Source organism: Mobula hypostoma, chromosome 6, assembly GCF_963921235.1.
Source record: "Mobula hypostoma chromosome 6, sMobHyp1.1, whole genome shotgun sequence".
NCBI lineage: Eukaryota > Metazoa > Chordata > Chondrichthyes > Myliobatiformes > Myliobatidae > Mobula > Mobula hypostoma.
In genome coordinates, this window is record NC_086102.1 from 66,262,867 (window position 1) to 66,284,294 (window position 21,428).

The window sequence follows — 21,428 nt, forward strand, 5'->3', positions numbered from 1 at the left end:
AGTATTACTCCACTGAGAGTGAATACTCTAAAACATATGGATCAACTGTATATATCCTTCTAATTTTTATAATGAGTGAAAACTTTTGTCACTTTGATATGCCATTTAGTAAGTCAGAACAAAGATGGTAACTGCACCACAATTTATGACTTTATATATAAGACCACACATTGAAATCCTATTATATTTTATGTTGCATTTCCTCACGACATAGAAGGAGGACCCTTTCCAAGGACCTCGAAGTAGTCATAGTTATCAGATGAACCCGGTTGGTAGATAGGCTTCTGAATAGAATATTAAAGTCTGATTGTAGTGCACACATGGTAAAGTTAGGGTCAAGAAGTGGTAGCAGTAGACTGATGATTGATTTTAGATCTTGAAGTCACCTTGTTCACATTTGATTGAGGGTTATTCTTCCTGCCCTTTTCTGTCTTTGCAAAAGTTGCATTCTAATTGCTTGCCGAAGCTTCAGAACATTAATCAGGGAGTCAAAATATATATTCACTTATTCCTGCTGATGCTGAACAGTGTTGGAACATGATTGTTCCCTTAACACTCGATCCATAGAGTACTGCAGATTCAGAAAAATGGCAGTTAAAGAGTGGAGAATCAGGTATTTTGTAAGATAAATCAATCTGGAATCATTTAAATCAAGGTGCCAACCCAAATTCAGCTTTTCTTTGAGAAACAAGTTCCAGTTTTATTGTGTTTTGATTCTGATTATTAAACCTGATTCTTATCTACATCAAGTGGAAGGTTGGAAGTTAAATGCCATAGTTTGGAAATCATGCTCACCTTAATGCATCATATTGTGTAAAGTTAATAAAAATGTGCATCTCTGAGAACAGCAACTGTAGTTCTATATGTCAGCCACAAATAGAGATGAATGTCCATTTGCTGGAAAATTGATTCACTAAAATAATCATGCTTATCAGCGTGGCTCTCTTAACAGTTCCTTGTACCAACCATTCAGAGGTTAATGCCATTGACCATAGATTCATCAATCATTTTCATGCATGGATTGGTAGTAAAAGTCAAATAATGTGTCCATTTCTATCACTTGAAAAAATGCAACAGTTCAAGTTTTGTTCCTGTCTATCAGACATGGTTTAATAAATTACAGCAGACATGCAATGAAGTTCCCATTTTCAAGGAAGGATTAAGCAAAATGGGCGAAGACTCTTTGTAGATTAGATCAGCAGAGTGGTCTCTCCTTGAAAGACATACAACAGAGGCTGTGAGGACGTTTCTCATGGGAGTTCAGAATAATGGGTTACGGTCTTAAAAAGTTATCTAACCCAGAGGAATGTGGATGCTCAGTCACTGTTCACAGAAATAAGAGCATAAGACAGAGGAGCAGAATTAGGCCACTTGGCCCATCGAGACTGCCTTGCCATTCCATCATGGCTGATGTATTATCTCTCTTAACCCCATTCTCCTGCCTAATCCCCGTAATCTTTGATGCCCTGACTAATCAAGAACCTATCAACCTCCACTTTAAATATACTCAATGACTTGCACTTCACAGCTGTCTGTGGCAATGTATTCCACAAATTCACTACCCTCTGGCTAAAGAAATTCCTCTTCATCTCTGGTCTAAATGGACGTCCAATTCGGAGGCTGTGCCCCTGGTCCTAGACTCCACCACATTAGGAAACATCCTTTCTATATCTACTCCATCTAGAACTTTCAATGAGATCCCTCCTCATTCTTCTAAACTCCAGCATGTAGAGGCCCAGAGCCATCAAGTAGTCCTCTATGTTAACCCTTTCAATTCCAGGATCATCCTTGAGAACATCCTCTGGACCCTCATAATACTTGTGGTCTGACAAATGCCTTAGCATCATATCCTTGCTCTCAAATATTCTACTCGTCACAAAATCAATACTAACATTGCATTTACCTTCTTTACCACTGACTCAAACTGCAAGTTCATTTTTAAGGAATCCTCCACAAGGACTGCCAAGTCTGATTTTTAAACGTTCTCCCCATTTAGAAAATAGCCTTTGCCTTTATTCTTTCTACTGAAGTGCATGACCATATATTTCCATGTGTCACTTCTTTGCCCATTCTCCCAATCTGTCCAAGTCTTTTTGCAGACTCCCTGCTTCCTCAACACTACCAATCCCTCTATCTATCTTTGTATTGCTTGAAAACTTGGCCACAAAACTATCAACTCATTGACATATAATGTGAAAAGAACCAGTGCCTTACTAACCCCTCTGGAAAACCACGAGCCAACCAGAAAATAGCCTTTGCCTTTATTCTTTCTACCGAAGTGCATGACCATATATTTCCATGTGCCACTTCTTTGCCCATTCTCCCAATCTATCCAAGTCTTTCTGCAGACTCCCTGCTTCCTCAACACTACCAATCCCTCTATCTATCTTTGTATTGTTTGAAAACCTGGCCACAAAACTATCAACTCGTTGACATATAATGTGAAAAGAACCAATGCCTTACTAACCCCTCTGGAAAACCACGAGCCAACCAGAATAAGCCCCCTTTATACTGACTCTTTGCCTCCTGCTAGTCAGCCAATGTTCCGTCCATGCTAGTATCTCTCCTGTAATACCATGAATTCTTATCTTGTTAAGCAGCCTCATGTATGGCAGCTTGTCAAAGGCCTTCTGAAAATCCAAGTAAATAACACCCACTTGGCCTCCTTTGTCTGTCCTGCCTGTTATTTCCTCAAAGAATTCCAACCAATTTGTCAGGCAAGATTTCCCCTGAAAACCATACTACTTTGGCCAACTTTAACATGCACCTCCAAGTACCCCAAAACCTCATCCTTAATAACAGACTCTAACATCTTCCTAATCACTGAAATTAGGCTAACTAACCGGTCGATAACTTCCTTTCTTCTGCCTCCCTCCCATCATAAATAGTGCAATTTTCCTGTCCTCTGGAACCATTCCAGAATCTGGTGATTCTTGAAAGATCATTACTAATGCCTCAACAATCTCTTCAGCTACCTCTTTCAGAACCTTGGGGTGTAATCCATCCGATCCAGGTGACTTATCTACCTTCACACCTTTCAACTCACAAACACCTTCTCCTTAGTAATAGTGACTTCACTCACTTCTGCCCCCTGACACTCCCAAATTTCTGACATACTGCTGGTGTCTTTCACGGTGAAGACCGACACAAAATACTTGCTAAGTTAATATTTATTAAATGGTAGAGTTTTAGACCATAAAGAATCCAGGAGTTACAAGGATCAAGTGCAGGAAATGGATTTCAAACCAAATATCAAATCAGCCATGATCTACTTGAAAGGCACCACATCTGTTATAAATGACCAGCTCTTGTTGAGTGGTGTCTCACACTATAGCTTAATGATGAAGTGTAAGTGTGTTGTTCCACATGGCCAATCTGGACTATTTCAATGTTTATTTTTATTAACTTATATTATTAAATTATCCATGTGAGAACATGCACTGTTGATGAGGTTAGCACATGAAAATTTGACAATTTATTTATAACCATTTCTCCTCTGAGCAAGAAGATAGAACACTGAACAGTACAGGCCCTTTGGCCCATGGTTTTGTGCCAACCTTTTAACCTGCTCTAAGATCAACCTAATGCTTCCCTCACACATAGTCCTCCATTTTTCTTTCATCTGTAAGCCTATCTAAGAGCCCCTGAATGTCCCAACTGTATGTGCCTCTACCGAAACCCTGACAGCGTGTTCCATACACCAACCACTCTCTACACAAAAAAAATACCTCTGACAATCCCCCTATACTTTCCTTCAATCACCTTAAAATTATGCTCTCTCATATTAGCCATTTCTATTTTGGGAAAAAGGCACTGGTTGTCTACCCTATCCATGCCTCTTGTCAACTTATACATTTCTCTCAGTTCTTCTCACGTCATCCTTCACTCCAAGCTCACTTAACCTATCCTTGCAGGACATGCTACCTAATCCAGAGAACATCTTTCTAAACCTCTTCTGCACTCTTTCTAAAGCTTCCACATTCTTCCTTTGATGAGATGATCAGAATTGAACAAAACATTCCAAGGTGGTCTAACTATAGTGTTTTATAGACTGCAACATTACCTCATGGCTCTTCAACTTAATCTCCCACTTAATGAAGGCCAAACACAGCGTATGCCTTCCTAACCACCATATCAACCTGCATGGTAACTGTGAGGGACCTATGAATGTGGACCCCAAGATCCTTCTGCTCCACTACACTGATAACAATCCAGCCATTAATCTTGTAACCTGCCTTCAAGTTCGACCATCCAAAGTGTATCACTTCACACTTTTCTGGTCTGAACTCCATCTGCCACTTTTCAGCCCAGCTCTGCATCCTATCAATGCCTTGTTGTAAACTATGATAACCTTCTACACTACCCACAACATCAGCAACATTTGTGTCATCTCCAAATTTACTAACCCATCCAAAGAAGGCAGTTAAATTTAAATGGGCTCGTAAACTGACTTGACTAGTGGAAATTAATCTCTGATCAAAACACGGTGAATTTCTTTTAGCAAAACTACCAGCACCCTCCAGAAATAAAACCTACAACTATTTACAGTGCCCTTAATGAGTATTCAACCCCCCCCCCCATAAGTTTTCATGTTTTATTGTTTTACAACATTGAATTACAGTGGATTAATTTGGTACTTTTGACACTTATCAACAGGAAAGTCTCTTTTATGTCAAAGTGAAAACAAATTTCTACAAATTAGTCTAAATTTATTACAATTATTCAACACAAAATAATTGATTGCATAATTACTCACCCCCTTCAAGTCAGTATTTAGTAGATGCCTGAAGTCTGAATGGTCAGGTCTCTATCAGCTTGGCACATCTGGACACTCCATTCCAGATGTGCTAAAGGTAAAGAAAAGCAATGGCCATATGGCTGTGATTGGAATACAGCCCCGGACTGAGCCCAAACGGCAAAGAACACCATGCACAATGTACATGGCAAAAGCTTGTATCAACTTACGTTCGGCCAAAATACAAACCTTCCCTCCGTATCAGTTGACAGGCTACCTGCTTTAGAGGGCACTACAAGGAGTGAATGGGTTGGGAAACATAATTCAGCACTGCATACATCAAAGAAGGCTTTCGCTGAAGCAGAGCGCTCAGAGAGAATTCGAAGAGCTCTGAGGGTACAGCTCCATTCTACAGATGAGAGCTATGAGATGGGACAAAGTGTATTACAAAAGAGCAAACTGTACAGAATGGAAGGATCCTGGAGTTGTCATTGGTCTGGATGGTGCTGTGGTATTCGTGAGACATGCAGGTAACATGTGTGAGAGTGCATCATTTCAGACTACATAATATCAGAATTCCATGGAGAATGACACAAAAAATGAGAAGCTCTTACCTGAAACACTGTCACACAGCACAGACAGATATGAGGAGAGTGCCATTAGGGACTCAACAGACTTGCTAAACAGAAATCATCACAAGTGCAAAGACAACGTGGAAGTTTGTCTTAAAACAAGACAAACTGTGAGACTTGCACCAAGACACGGGTATCTCATACAAAGCTGTAGCCTTAGGACGAGCAGGCAAAGCCACTGGAAGAAGTAAAAGTTGGTACAACATGAATTATCTAGAACCAGGCATGGTCACTGGAAATGTAGGGTCAGTTAACATGTCAAGTGTAGGTTGAACCAAGTATAGATCTGGCTGGACCATCTGTGAAATGTCAAGATGAAGATGTCCTTGTAACTAGGGAAGTGTCTTTTGAATCTGCAAAACAGGATGAAATCAGTAGTTGGAGAAATAATGGGGTGTTTGAGGAAGTCAGAGACATTTGGGCAAAGATAGTGCCTACAAGATGGGTGTGCACCCTGAAAGAAACCCCGACAGGAATTACATCAAAAGCATGCCTGGTAGCTAGGGGTTTTCAGGAACTGAACATAAAAGGACTCCAAAAAGACTCACTAACATGTGCATCAGAGTCTCTCTAACTACTTTTCGCAGTGATATGTCAAAAGCGTTGGCAACCCACTGCATGGACAGACATAAAATATGCATTATTTTAGGGAATGGAGCTGTCACATGACATTTACATGAAACCCCTGCCTGAAGCCAAAAGAGTGTGTATGGTCTAGCAGATGCATCACTCTGTTGGTACAAATGGTCAAGGAAATAATGTTCAAAGCAGGTGAAAAGATGTCACAAGTGGATCCAGCTGTTTCATACTGGCAAGATTCAGAGTGTCATGTGACTGCAGCACTTGCCTGTCATGTAGATCAGCGGTCCCCAACCACCGGGCCGCGGACCGGTACCGGGCCACAGAGCATGTGCTACTGGGCCGCGAGGAAGGATATGATTTGACGATATGAGTCAGCTGCACCTTTCCTCATTCCCTGTCACACCCACTGTTGAGCCATTACGCATGCGAGGGCATTACCCGCGCGTCATCCATTTCAGCGCGGGAAGATGATCAACTCCTCAAGCTTGCAAATGATGGCGGGCTGAAAAGTATGTTTGACATAACATCTCTGCCGGCATTATGGATCAAAGTCAAGGCTAAATATCCTGAGATAGCCAGAAAAGCACTGAAAACGTTGCTTCCATTTCCAATGTATCTCTGCAATGAATGCAACGAAAACTAAATTGCGGAATAGACTGGACATAAGGAACCCCGTTCGAGTATCGCTGTCTCTCGTCACCCTTCGATGGGACCGTCTTGTTGCAGGAAAACAAGCCCAGGGCTCCCACTCATTCAGCGATATTGGTGTGTTGCAATGATTTTATATGTTCATACGGGGAAAATATGTGCTACGTGTTTAATATCCAAACAATACTTAAAATGTTATGATGCTATTGACTTATATAACCATATAACAATTACAGCACGGAAACAGGCCATCTCTGCCCTTCTAGTCCGTGCTGAACGCTACTCTCAACTCGTCCCATCGACCTGCACTCAGCCTATAACCCGCCATTCCTTTCCTATCCATATACCTGTCCAATTTTTCTTTAAATGATAATATCGAACCTGCCTCTACCACTTCTACTGGAAATTCGTTCAACATTTACTTTAAGCTCCCCTGTCCTCCCCTGATAATTGACTTATCACTATATTCATGCGAGGAAAATATGCGCTGTGTGTTTAATATTAAATTCGTTAGATAAACCGTCTTAGAAACGAAATTGAGTGTATTAGCTAATTATCATCTGTATTCCGGTCGTGATTAACATCCCCCCCCGAACAGAATCGCCAAAAACGATAAGAAAAAAATCGTACAGGCATGCGCACTGGTGACCGCGGAAGGCTTCATGGTCATTGTAGTCTTTCTCAGGGAAACCCAGCATATTTGACTGCTACTCTTGTCCGTTGACAACCCTTACCCCGCCCGCTCGGCCGGTCCGCAAGAATATTGACAATATGAAACCTGTGCGCAGTGCGAGAAAGGTTGGGGACCCCTGATGTAGACGGCTTTGCACAGGGAAGCTCACAAAGTTTTTGCTGCTTCCCTCAGCTAAAGTCAGCCTTTCATGTTGGGTGCGAGAAACATGACAGATTCTGCTATGTAGGGATAGATATCCTTGCTGTTGATGGGATAGTATAACTGCAACAAGAAAGCTCCATCAGGAATCTTCAGAAACTGAGCAACCCGGTTCAAAGAGAAATCAAACTCTATGGGTAACAAGGCAGAGCAGACTTGACATCATGCTTGACGCCTGCAACTTGGCACCCAGTACAAACTTTACATGAAGCAAACAAGATAGTGCAAAGAATTCAATCAGAAATAGTAGTCTTGAGGTTTCAACAGCTTGGAAAAGATAGCTCACTGAGGCTCATTGTCTTCAGTGATGCCTCACTTGGAAACCTTCCTGATGGAGGGACTCAAGGGGGACATTTTATTGTACTGATGGGAGAAGAGGGAAGATTTTCACTTCTCTGTTAGCAATCAAAAAGGATCCAGAAGTTGTATGTAGTACACTGACAGGAGAAACCATTGCAATCAAGAGAAAATCTGTAGATGCTGGAAATCCAAGCAACACACAGAAAATGCTGGAGGAACTCAGCAGGCCAAGCAACATCTATGGAAAAAGTACAGTCGACATTTTGGGCCAAGGTCCTTCGGCAATGTCTGAAGGTATTGACAATGCCTTTTATCTAGTCACACTCTATTCTGAACTTGTCTATAGTGACCCAAAGAAGAATGGTGTACAAATAACGTGTGATAGGCAATTACTCTTCAGTTGATGCCATCAAATCCACCAAGTCAGTTACAGAGATGAAGCTTTGTCTAGAGATAAGCAGCATCAAGGAACTAGTCAAAGCACAGAAAATTCATCATGAGCTCTGGTCAACTACAAAGGAACAACTAGCTGACTGTGGCACAAAGAAGGGAGAGCCGGTTCTTGTGCTGTTAAAGGCACTTAGAGAAGGCATTTGTTACCTTAAGAACTGTCAACATCCCCTAATGGATATTTGAATTTTTTTAATGTAATTTTTAATATACATAAAAGGATGGGGGGTTATTGATTTCTATTCATTTGGGCTGTGTAAACATTTAATTGGCATGTGCATTTCCCTGTTTGGGCATGCATGTGGGGGAGAAGGGAATTATGGGTATAAAAATGGCGGCCCTCATGTATTGAACTGAGAAGGAGAGAGTAAAGTTGTTGAAATGAAAGAAAAACTTGTCTTTGTTGTTTGAGTGTTAACAATCCCCTTCAGTAACTTCCCTACAATTGAAGGCAGGCTCATCACCCTGGCTTGTCCTCCCTACCCTCTTGAGCAATGGAACAACACGTGCAACCCTTCAGTCTTCAGAAATTTTGCCAGTGACTAAAAACAATGCGAATATTTTTACAAGGACCTCTGCAATTTTCTCCCTGGCCTCCCATAAACTCTGGGGTGAACTCAGTCAAAAAACACTTCAAAGCTGTAAGTACCTCCTTCTTCATCATATGCATGTGTTGCAAGACCTCATTACTTATTACACTCTTTTCTTTGCCATTAGATATTCCCATTAGTAAATATAGAGAAGAAATAGACAGAAAAAAATCTCAGCCATATCACCTGACTCCACATATAGGAAACCCTAATGGTCTTTAAGATGGCCCAGTATCTCCATAGTCACCCTTTTACTGTTAATATAACTAAAGAATGTTCTGGGATTATCTTCAAGCCTATCTGCAAACCCATCTCATACTCTCATTATTGTCCTCCCGATCTTTCCCTTAAGCCTGGTCTTAAGCTTTATGCTCACCGAGGGATTCATTTGTACCCAGCTGCCTAAAAGCAATGTGCACTTCCTTCCTTTTTCCTGACCACAGCCTCGATACCTCTTGTTATCCAGGGTTTCCAGAGCTTGGTATGTACACCCTTCACCTTAACAGGGACATGCTGCTCCCGGATTCTTGACATGATCCTTTTAAAAGCCTCCACTTGCCAACTGTTCTTTTGCCTTTAACTGAAATCACCCAGTCAACCCCAGCTATCTCCTGATGAATGCCCTGAAACTTAGACTGGCTCCATTTAATCCTATGCACCTGTTCAACCTTTATTCATAGCTATTTTATAACTGATAGAATAGTGGTCACTAGCCCCAAAATCCTCTCCCGCTGCTACTTTAGTTACTTGGCCCACCTCATTCCCCAAGAGGAGGTCTAGCATTTCGCCTTCCTCTTGGTTCCTCTATGAAACAGTCATGGATGTACTGCACAAATTCTGCCCCTTTGTGCTTTTGATGGCTCAGTCAATATGGGAAAGATTTCAATTTCCCACAGATACTACCCTGCTTTTCTCACAACTACATGCAATTTCTTGACACGTTTGCTCCGCAAGTTCCTGCTGATTAGTTTTGATTTTAATCCCTGAATTATGCCATGAGATTTATCTTGCTTCTGTAAAATTAAGTCAAATTAGTATGGGATATTTTCAATTATTCATTCCCAGAATATGGACCTCATTTATTGTCTATTCTGAATTAATCCTTGAACTGAGGAGGCATTTTGGAGTCAATCATGCTAGTGGAAGCAGAGTCACATGTAAGCCAAACAAGGATGGCGGATTTCTCTCCAATCATTTAAGTAAATGTGGAGATGTACCAGTAGTTACTTCATTGAATTTCACAGCAACAAAAATGAGATTCTAAAACTCTTGTTCCCATATTAATGGCCAGACTTCCTGTAGTTGTGTCATATTCAGTTCTTCAACTTGACTGAACTGACTTCTACCAATCTGATGACGTTATTACTTTTGGATACCATGGGGATTGCCTGCTAAATTAGCCTTCACTGTTTACTGTGCGAGACCTGCAGTATAATTTCAGATTATTTTACTGAAAATTATGGCTAACAACTCAACAGGTGAATTTGTCATGAATCCGGAAACATGAACGTTGCAGGCAGAACAATCGCTTTACAACACCAGTGATCAGTAATCGGGGCTCAAGTCCCACTGCAGTCTGTAAGTAGTTTATACATTCTCCCTGTGACTGTGTGGGTCTCTTTCAGAATGTCTGGCTTCCTCCGATGGTCCAAAGCTGTACTGTTGGAGGGTAGGGAGTTGTGGGAGTGCTATGTTGGTACCAGAAGCACGGTGAACTTGCAGTCTGCCCCCAGCACATCCTTGGACTACATTGATTGTTGACACAAACCTACACATTTCTCTGCATGTTTCAAACAAAAGCAAATCTTTTATCTTTGAATCTTTGTTACCTATTAAAATCCACCATTCGTACTTCAGTATCTATCCATTCGATCTTACCAAATGCAATTTATTCAGTGCTTTAACATACCTTGCCAGTTATTATTCTGTGCACAATGGTATCAAACCTCTGATTCAGCTCTGACAGCTTGGGTTCCACCACCTCCCTGCAATGATCGCCACGGTTTGTCATCAGCTCCAAGGCCTGGTCACGCACGGCATCCACTTTCAGTCTCATGTCATTGAGTTCAGACTTCAGACGCTGCAGCTCATGAGCAAAGAGCTTGAAATTAGCAATAAGCATATAGAGCAGTAACCCTGAACTTCAGAACTAAGAGAGGATAGAGGAAGAGCCAGTACAGGCACCTCGACATCCATTTTAGAAATGGACAATTATTCAAAATGCCAAGTCGCCCCACTTTAAAAGCATGGAATCAATATTTTGAAGGACAGATTATTTGAGTTTGGATTTAATACTTATTTAGCACAATGTCAAGAGAGTCTTTCTTTTCCTGCCCTTACTGTGTGGCCCCCAATCCAGAGAACATGGACTTCAGTTATGTATGGAGCTGAAGCAAAGAATTAATAGGAAATTCAAATCAGGTTAAACTCAACGTTTTAAAAAGTAAATTATAATTTTTCACTGAAAGGAGATAACTAAAATGTTAAGTATTTCTTTATATACAGGTACTCCCTATGCTAGTTAGCATTTCTCTTCCCACACTCATTACCGGTGGGCAGAGCTTGTTTGACGCTTAGTAAACCCCACAACTAGTTTTTCATCCTCAATGTATGAATGGTAACTTAATGTTCTCAGCGTGCAGTGTAGCACTGATAAAATTCTCAAATGTTCAGTGTAATTTTTCTAAAACTGATTGAACACACATTATTTAGATGCAAGTCTTTTATTCAATGTTTTGACAAATTACCTTGCTTTTACTGAGAGAATCGCAAAGGCGTCTGCTCCCTCTGATCTTTAAAAAAAGACTTTTTTTTGAGGCAAATTGTGTTTGTTTGCTCTACTTATGCTATTTGCTTAGTTGGTCAACTTTCCTTTCAACCAATCGTCTGACAGGTTAAATAAAAAGCATTGTAGATTAGGTTTATGCAGTTATTCAGGAGTAACACAAGTTCTTTGCTTATATTAACATCTGAAAAAAGGCCCACACTTAATCTACAATAATATTACAAGTTTTGTCTCGATAACTTCATTATTATTAATATAGTTTATTATTAAAATAACCAAGAATAAAAATCAAATTCTGTAACTTTTGAATCAAAAAGCTTATAAATCATTCACTCAACAAATGATTAAAAATTGGGCTAAAAACACCCTAAATTGCAAGCACAATAGTCCTGTCATAAATTAGAAAACACGCTGATCAGCAACAAGATATAGTGGAAGAATGGAATAAAAATACCAAGCACATGTATACAAAACTGAGGTTATTTGCCTTCTGTCAGTCAACTAAAAGCGTCTCACATGCATCCATGTATTCACAATGGAATGAAACAGCGTTCACAATCATTACCTTTAAGCATGTCCTCTGTCCACAACAACATGCTACACATTATGATCCTCCCTAATACACCCTTTTCTCTCCATAGCACCTCTACATTAATGCATGATTAAGATCCCCATCAGCCAGGTTCTTGTGTATTTTATTTATTTCAATGTGCTGTACTGCAATCACAGCTCGCAAAGCAGTATCTTGTATATTAAGGAGTCTAAACGCAGATTGCAAGATCAGATTGTAAAGCGCCTAAACTTATTCTTCAAGTCCAACCTCAAGTTTTCGATCACCAGAAACACTGTGCCTTTTATCTCCTTCAATGCTCCTTTGAAGCTTAAAAAGAGAGCTCAGGAAACTATTTCACAAGTCAATGATATCATAAGGATACTCAATGCCCATTTATGCTGCCTCCATATACATCTTTTACAACATTACTTGCCTCATAGTGATTATCCTTAGCTTTACATCACCAATCCATTAATCCTTCTTGCCTTTTATACTGACAGATCTTCTACTTTGTTCTTTCCCACATCACCCAATCATTTCCCTGCATCTCAAAATATACCTTGTGAATTTCTACAGTTTTTAATAAAAGGTCAAACTATTTTTAAAAATCCCTTGCTTTCCAGATGCTCTTTACCTACTGAGTTTACAAATTTTCCAGTTTTTAAAGCAGCGGGAAGTTATCGAAGCTGAACATTAATTCTGATAACCTTACATGTTGAGATACAAGCAGGACAGCCTTACAAATTAAACTAAAATCAAGATTCTTTTCATTTGTACAATCAGAAATTAAAATCCAAATGGAAAATGAGACCACTAAAAGTATCATTAGAGAAGGTAAATATTACACTGACACAATTCCAACCTTGTTATTGTGCGTTACCTTCAAAGCTTCTTCTTTTTGTCCAGCTTGCTGTTTTTCAGATTCATCCAATAAAATTTCAGCACGATACATCCAGGTTGTGATATGAGCAACATTCTGGTCAAAGTTTTCCATTTGTTTCTGGTATTCCTGCATTAAAAATAGAATATTTTTGGATGGATTTTCTTTTGGAAATAAATCTGGAAAGTATTTACATTTTTTCCCCAATGTTATCCTCAGCCAGACACAGCTGCTTGGCAAAAATCAGGTACACATGACATACTTCTGGTTTTGGTTCATGTTGTTCTTTAGGCAACTACTCAATGAGGTTAACAGCAACAATCAAGTTTCAATACACAGCCGAGGTTTTTTTAGATCAGATGGTGAAATTTCACCAGGATTCCATTTTCTTGCAGTTAATTCTACTGAATATCTGATGCATGTAAGAATGTAATGGCGGTTGGCATGGGGTGTTTCAAACTGCACGTAGATTGGATGAATCACACTGGTCAAGGAAGTATTGAGGAGGTCTTTATCGAGCATCATGTTAGTTAATCTGCAACGGTAAAGCCATCTTAGATCTGGTCCTGTGCAATACAACAGGTAAAATTGATGATCTTGTAGTTAGTGATTCTCCAGGAAAGAGTACTCACAGTATGACTAAATTCCTCATACTGGAGTGCGCAATAGTCTGATCTAAAAACCAACGTATTATGCCTAAACAAGAGAGACTATAACAGGATGAGGGAGGAGCTAGTGAGTGTGGACTGGGAACATAGGCTTTATGGTAGAACAATTGAGGAACAGTGGTAGACTTCCATCAGTACTCAACAAAGGTATATTCCAGTTAAAATTAAGAACAGTAAGCATGGAGAGAGCAGCTTTGGATAACTATGGAAATAAAAAAAGGTATCAAATTAAAAGATTTAAAAGATTTAAAAGATTCGGGGGGGGGGGGGAGGAAGGAGAAACAGAAGGTGATAGGTGAAACCGGGACGGGGAAGGGGCAAAGCAAAGAGCTGGGAAATTGATTGGTTAAAGAGATACAGGGCGAGAGAAGGAGCAATATAATAGGGAAGACAGAAGGGCAAGGAAGAAAGAAAGGGGGGAGGAGGAGCACCAGAGGGAGGCCATGGGCAGGTATAGAGACAATGTGAGGGAGGGAAAAGGGGATGGGGGAAATGGTGAAGAAGGTGGGGGCATTACTGCTAGTTTGAGAAATCGATGCTCATGCCATCAGGTTGGAGGTCAGCCAGATGAAATATGAGGTGTTGTTCCTCCAACCTGAGCACGACTTCCTTGCGATAGTAGAGGAGGCCATGGATAGACATATCAGAAATGGAATGGGAAGTGGTATTAAAATGGGTGGCCACTGGGAGATCCTGCTCCTTTTCGCAGATGGGGTGTAAGTGCTCAGCAAAGCGGTCTCCAACCTGTGCTGGGTCTCACCAATATAGAGGAGGCCACACCGGGAGCACTGGACGCAGTATGTGACCCCAACAGGCTAACAGGTGAAGTGTTGCCTCACCTGGAAGGACTGTTGGGGCCCTAAGCAGTAGAGAAGGAGGAGTTGTTGGGGCAGCTGTAGCACTTATTCCACTTGCAAAGGTAAATGTCAGTTGGGAGATTAGTGGGGAAGGACGAATGGACAAGGGAGTCACGTAGGGAGTGATCTCTATCGAAAACAGAAGTGGGGGGGGGGAGTGGGAAGATGTGCTTGGTGGTGGGATCCCGTTGGAGATGACCTGATGGGATGGAAGTTCCCTAGTCCTAATGGGATGCATCTCAGGGTGCTAGAAGAAATGGCAGAAGTTATGGTAGATGTGCTTGTGATAGTTCACTAAGCTCTAGGCAGGTCCGAACAGATTGGAAAACAGTGAATATCATGCCACTGTTTAAAAAAAGTTGTATGCTAAAGATGGGTAACTATAGGCCAGTTAGTTTAACGTCTGTAGTCAGAAAAATGCTTGACACAGCATGGATTCATAAAAGGCACATCCTGATTGATAAACTTACTGGAATTCTTTCAGCATACTGTCTAATCAGCGAGGTGGAAAGAGGGGAACAGGTAGATATTGTATACTTGGGTTTCCAGAAGCCACAGATAAATTGCTGCATAATAGTCTTAAGGAGACATGGAGTTGTGGGAACAATATTAGCATGGATAAAGGGTTCATTAACCAATAGAAGACAGAGATTTTGGGTTAAGTTGGTACTTCGCTGATTGGTGGTCAGTGGTGAGTAGACTGCTACAGGGGTCAGGCTGGGCCTACAACTGTTCATGATATGCATTAATGATTTGGACGAGGAGACCAAGTATATTGTATCTGTTTTCTGATGACACTAAATTTAGTGGAAAAGCAATTTATGCAGCGGATACAGAGAGTCTGCAGTTATATAGATAGGTTACATGAGTGAGCAAGGGTCTGGCAGATGGAGTACAACATTGGTACATGCAAGGTCATTCAATTTAGAAGGGAAAAAATAGATCAGATTATTAGTTAATGATGGCGTAGTGGCATCAGCACCAGACTTCAGAGCGAAGGCTCCCGAGTTCAAATCCCTTGCATGCTTTCCATCTGTGCTGGGTTGAGTGTCAAGCTAGCAACTCAGCCTTGTAAAAATAAGAAAGCCTGCTAAAAAAACGCCATCAAAGACAGCATCCCAATGACTCCACTCGGAGTTAAGGGCTTTCTTCTTCTTCTTCATTAGTTAATGATGAAAGATTGCAACACACTTGTGCAGAGGAACTTGGAAGCGTTTGTGCATGAATCACAGAATGTCGATTTGAAATAAAGTGGTGGCCACTGGGAAATCCCACCTGTTATGGTGGACAGAGTAAAGATGTTCAAAGAAGTGATCCACCAATCTACATTAGGTCATCGACGTAAAGGAGGCCCTGGGAGCATCAGATTTAGTAAATAACCTCGACAGATTTGCAGGTGAAGTGTTGTCTCACCTGAAAGAACTGTTTGGGGCCCTAAATGGTGGTGAGGAAGATCGTGAAGGTGTAGCACTTGTCCTGCTTGCAGAAATAAGTGCCAAGAGGGAGATCGGTGGGGAGGGATGCATGGATAAGGTGTCATGGAGGGAGTGAGCCCTGTAGAAAGTGGAGAGATGAGGGAGAGAAAGATGTGCTCAGGGCAGATAGCTGGGAAATGGAGGGCAGCAGTGGAAACCCCATTCCTTAAAGGAGGAGGACATATCAGATGTTCTGGAATGAAAATACTCATCCTGTGAACAGATGCAATGGGGACAGAGAAACGGGAATAGCATTTTTACAAGTGGCAGGATGGGAGGAGGTATAGTTCAGCCAGCTATGAGACTCAGTAGGTTTATAAAAGATTCAGTAAACAGTCTGTCTGCAGAGACGGAGACAGAGAGATCAAGAAAGGGGAGAAAAGTATCTGAGATAGACTAAGTAAATTTGAGACCAGGTGGAAGTTGGAGTCAATGTTGAAGAAATTTACAGGCTCAACACAGCTGCAAGAAGCAGCACTAATGCAGTCAGTCATGTAGGGCAGAAAGAGTTAGAGGGCATGATTAATGTAGGTTTGGATCATGGATTGTTTGGCATAGCCAACAAAAAGGCAGGTATACTCTAGATGGAGCATATATAGGTGCCCATATATATAGCCTGGGTTTAGAGAAAATGGGAGAAGCTGAAAGAAATTGTTGAGTGAGAGTGCAAGCTCTGCTAACTTGAGGAGGGAGAGAGGAACTGGGTAAGGTCTGTTGTCTAGAAGGAAATGGAGAGTTACAAGGCCTTCCTGATGGGGCTAGAGGTGTAAATGGAATTTACACTACTGTCACTAAAAGGATTTCATTGCCAGAGGAATTTAATTTAAGAGCAATGAAGTTATGCAGCAACTACACGGGGTGCTGATGAGGCCAAATCTCGAGTACTGTGTGCAGTTATGGTCTACTTATTAGACAAAGGATACACTGGCTTTGGAGGTGGTGCAGAAGAGGTTCACCAGGTTGATTCTGGAGATGAGGGTGTTAGCCTATGAGGAAAGACTGAGTTTCTTGAGACTATACTCATTAGAATTAAGAAGAATGAGGTAAAACCTTATAGAAACATAAAATTATGAAAGAAATAGATAAAATAGAGGCAGGAAAATTATTTCCACTGGCAATTAAGATTAGAACTATGCTCAAGATTCTGGGGAATAGATTTAGAATAGAAGTGAGGAGAAACTGATTTTCCTAGATAGTAGTGAGTCTGTGGAATTATCTGCCCAGTGAAGCAGTAATGGCTACCTTATTAAATACATTTAAAACATGGATAGATTTCTTCATAACAGAGGATTTAAGGGTTATGCGGTAAATGCAGATAGGTGGAGCTGAGTCTATGCAGATTAGCTATGATCTTATTGAACGATACAGCAGGATCTTTGGCCTACTCCTGCTCCTTTATGTGGCCTCCTCTACATCGGTGAGACCCATCATAAATTGGGTACCTCCTTGTTGAGCACCTCCATTTCATCTGCCAAAAGTGGAATTTCCCAGTAGCCAACCATTTTAATTTCTATTCCCATTCTAATTCAGACGTGTTGTTCCATGGCCTCTGCTTGTACCCTGATGAGGCCACTTTAAGGCTGGAGGAGCAACACCTTATATTCCGTCCGTATAATCTCCAAACCTGATGGCATGAACATCACTTTCTCCTTCCCGTAAAACATATTTTCCTCCCCTCTTCTCTTCCCCACTTTGGCCTCTTACCTCTTCTCATTTGCCTATCGCCTCCCCCAGTGACCATCCTTCTTCTCTTTTCCTCATGGTCCACTTACTTCCTCTCCAGCCCTTTACCTTTCCCACCCACCTGCCTTCACCCTTCAACTTCTCGCTAGCCTCCTTCCCCTCCCCCCACTTTTTTTATTCTGGTATCTTCCTCCTTCCTTTCCAGTCCTGAAGAAGAGTCTCAGCCCAAAGGATTCACTGTATATTCATTTCCAGGCAGTTGATTTTGCCTGATCTGCTGGTTTTTTTCAAGCATTTTAGGCGTGTTGCTCTGAACCTTACGTTCTTCTGTAAATAAATTAAATTAAGGGAATTTAGTATTTGATTTAATTGCATGACTTGACATGGAAATTTCTAGAGGATTAAACCCAATAGCTTCATCTATTTTGTGGTCGAACTCAGTTATGGCTTTAGTTTGCAACTACTTTACAAATAGGAGGTGCAGAGTATCAGACCAGACACTCACTCTTTTGAGTATCAATATTTTTCTCCAGTTAGGCATGAAGCATTCATTCTCTTGATATCACTGTCTTGTTGTGCCATCATATAATGTGCATTCTAAGTTAACATCAGCCCTCTTATTAAAATATCATATCTATCATCACATTTAGGGACTGTAAACAATTTCAGTTACAATCTTCAGGATCAATTAGCACTAAACATTTCCAAAAAAACATAATTAGCTGGATTATATATTTTACAAGACTTAATTGTTAATATAATGCAATGATAATTTCTCTGACGTGATCTCAGCAATAACTTATTGCACCTCACGTGAAGGTTTTATGCCCAGCATGCGTCTCAATGGATGCTTGACCAGCCCAATTTAACTTCTAGCCAATAATTGCTGTTTGTCCAAACATAGTCATAAGTTTCCTAAAACTAACATTTATAAGTGACGTGGACAGTAATCAAAAGATTATAACAGCTTTATTTAGCCTAATAGCAATTATTTTTCTAAATAGTTACTTGGGGAAAAAACAAGAGTAAACAAAGAGTCAATGTAGTCATAATTGTTCATCCACTTAGAAGCAGACTTTTACTCAGAATTAGTACAAAAAAAATCTTTGTTCAGAGGATAATGAGGACCATGCAGAATGGAACAAAGTTGTAACGTGCACTGATTGACCATTGGTTATAGAAGAACATTAATCCCCTGGCATGACAACTAATATGCCTAGTACTCCAGGGAAAAGAATGTGCAGGATTTCTTCTTAAGCTGATCTGCACGTTCACCAAATAACGTTCATCAATGCATTATTTGTTGCACACAGGTCACCTCAGACGCACCTTAAGGATTAGGAGATGTATAATGGCAAATGGCTCGAGGTTCTCTTTCCAAATCTTAGAATCCAGCTGCAGCTTTCCAAAGATTTTTTCCCCTAACCTTTGCTGTTGCCATTGAAATTGAGGGGCTAAAAGGACTTGACAACTTTGAAGTTGTTTGCGAATTACTAGTAGCTGAGCCAAAGTCTGCACCTCCTAAACCAGGTTTATTTTCCAAAGATCAGATGTTCAAATAAAAATGAGAGGCAACACCAAAGGAATATGATTTGTATGCCTCATGCCTCAGCACATAATTTTAGAAGTTATCAGTGAGAAAGGATACCATCCAGTAACTGTGTTAGTGTGACACCAGATGTTGACTTTATAGTATGCTATGTAATGGTTTGATTTACAGAGGCTTACACAGGAATCCTTAAACAGTACATTAGTCATGTGTACAAAATGATACATTAAGTAAAGATCAGACGAGTTATTAATCTGCCTCTAAACATCTTTGAAACAGTGGCTTTATCAGGTACCTATGTATCTTGCTTTCTATCCTTTCTAATTCATAATAATATGCGGCTTTGGGGACACATCAGAGAAATCAGTTTATTAATATGGGAAAATCTGCTACCAGAAATACCGCTAACAATCTACGCTGGTGATTTTAAGATCTTGCTGTGTTTGAAGACCTCTACAGATAATAGTACCCTCATTCTTATGGTAAGCTCATGGTTCCACAGGGAATGGAGATCTGCTGAACATATCAGGCATTTCAATAATTCTCTGCCTGTGCACTACAAAGGGAGTAATGAAATGTAGTGGAAGTCAGACGCCAGTAGGTTGGATATTTCACTGTGTCTGAGGTGGTTCCATGAGATCATGAGCCGAGTGGTTGGATCGGCTTCTTGTTCAGCCAATTCATTTGAATGGACAGACTAATTTTCATTCAAGGGTCAGTGCTTCATTTTCTTTCAGCTATGTGACAGTGACACAGCAGGTGAGCCTGTTGCTGTACAGCTCCGTCCACCCGGGTTCAAGATGGATCTCAGATGCTGTCCGCATGTACTTTAATGTTTTCTCTGTGACCATAATGGCTTGCCTTGGCTGGTTCAGCTTCCTTCCACATCCGAGAGGCCAGCTGGTAGGTAGATTAACTTGTTTCTGTTCATTATTCTTCACATCACTAGACGTGAAGAAGTCAAATTGGAGTCGATAGGCACATAATGGAGAATTGGTGACAGGGAAATCAATGGGGATGTGGAAAAACTCTGAGATCTGGCATTGACCTCACCTCAAATGATTCCTGATGGGCCTGATGGCATCCTTCTATGTTCTTGGAAAATATGCGCAATATAAAAATAACAGAATTAACGTGCCTAATTTGCATTTAATTTAAATTCACCTGCCAATCTACTGGGGTTGTCCGTTGCGCCCAGTATTCCTGATGTGGCCTCCTCCACACTGGTGAGACCCATTGTAAATTGGGGGACTAGTTCCTTGAGCGGCTCCATCCATCCACCAAAAGCAGAACTTCCCGCTGGTCAAACATCTTAATTCCCATTCCCATTTCAACATGTTGGTCCATGACCTCCTCTTGTGTGAAGATGAGGCCACCCTCAAGGTGGAGAAGCATCACCTTATTTTCCATCTGGGTAGCCCTAAACTGATGGTGTAATTTCTCCTCCAGTTAAAAAAAATCCTTCCTCCTCCTCTCTTCTTCTGTTCCCCACTCTGGCCTCCGACCACTTCTCACCTGCCTCTCACCTTCCCCTGGGTCCCCTCCCCCTTCCCTTTCTCCTATGGTCCACTCTCCTCTCCTATTAGATTCCTTCCTCTCCAATCCTTTATCTTTTCTGCACACCTGGTTTCGCCCATCACCTTCTAGCTGCCCTCCTTCCTCTCCCCCCATCTTTTTATTCTAGCATCTTCCCCCCTTCCTTTCTGGTCCTGAAAAAGTGTCTTGGCCTGAAATTTCTACTGTTTATTTATTTCCATAGATGCTACCTGAACTGCTGAGTTCCTCCAGCATTTTGTGTGTGTTTTCTTATATAACAGTGTTTACAGCCATGTAACTGCTTCAGAGTGGCACACCTCACAGATCACAGAGCATTGGCAGTAACACATCTACACCAGGTTAGTCTGATTACTGGCATCCTGCAAAAGGCAGACACAGACACAATCCAACCCCACACTGTAACAGCCAATAGATGGTATAAACAAAGCTAAAAGAAAGCAATGAGATTTCTGCAATACCATTTTCAAATGAAATATGACATTATTGAGTCACTTAGCCCAGAAAAGTAGCGAGTTCTCAAAACATCAAAGATCCAGCAAAATGTTTTACTTTTAGCAGCTTTCTTCTTGTAGCAATCCAGTTTTCTCCCAGA

General features: G+C 40.9%; 1 protein-coding gene across 9 annotated transcripts in view; it reads right to left on the bottom strand.

Moving 5' to 3' along the window:
* Positions 1–21,428, bottom strand: part of dmd (dystrophin) — a 1,998,855-nt gene that overhangs the window by 1,009,215 nt on the left and 968,212 nt on the right. For all 9 annotated transcript variants that reach the window (XM_063050913.1, XM_063050911.1, XM_063050907.1 and 6 more), the window contains exons 35-36: positions 13,048–13,176; positions 10,739–10,909 (exon numbers count right to left, since the gene is read on the bottom strand). In XM_063050913.1, coding sequence (XP_062906983.1) covers positions 10,739–10,909; positions 13,048–13,176 — 300 coding nt within the window. The remainder of the gene's footprint in view (positions 1–10,738; positions 10,910–13,047; positions 13,177–21,428) is intronic.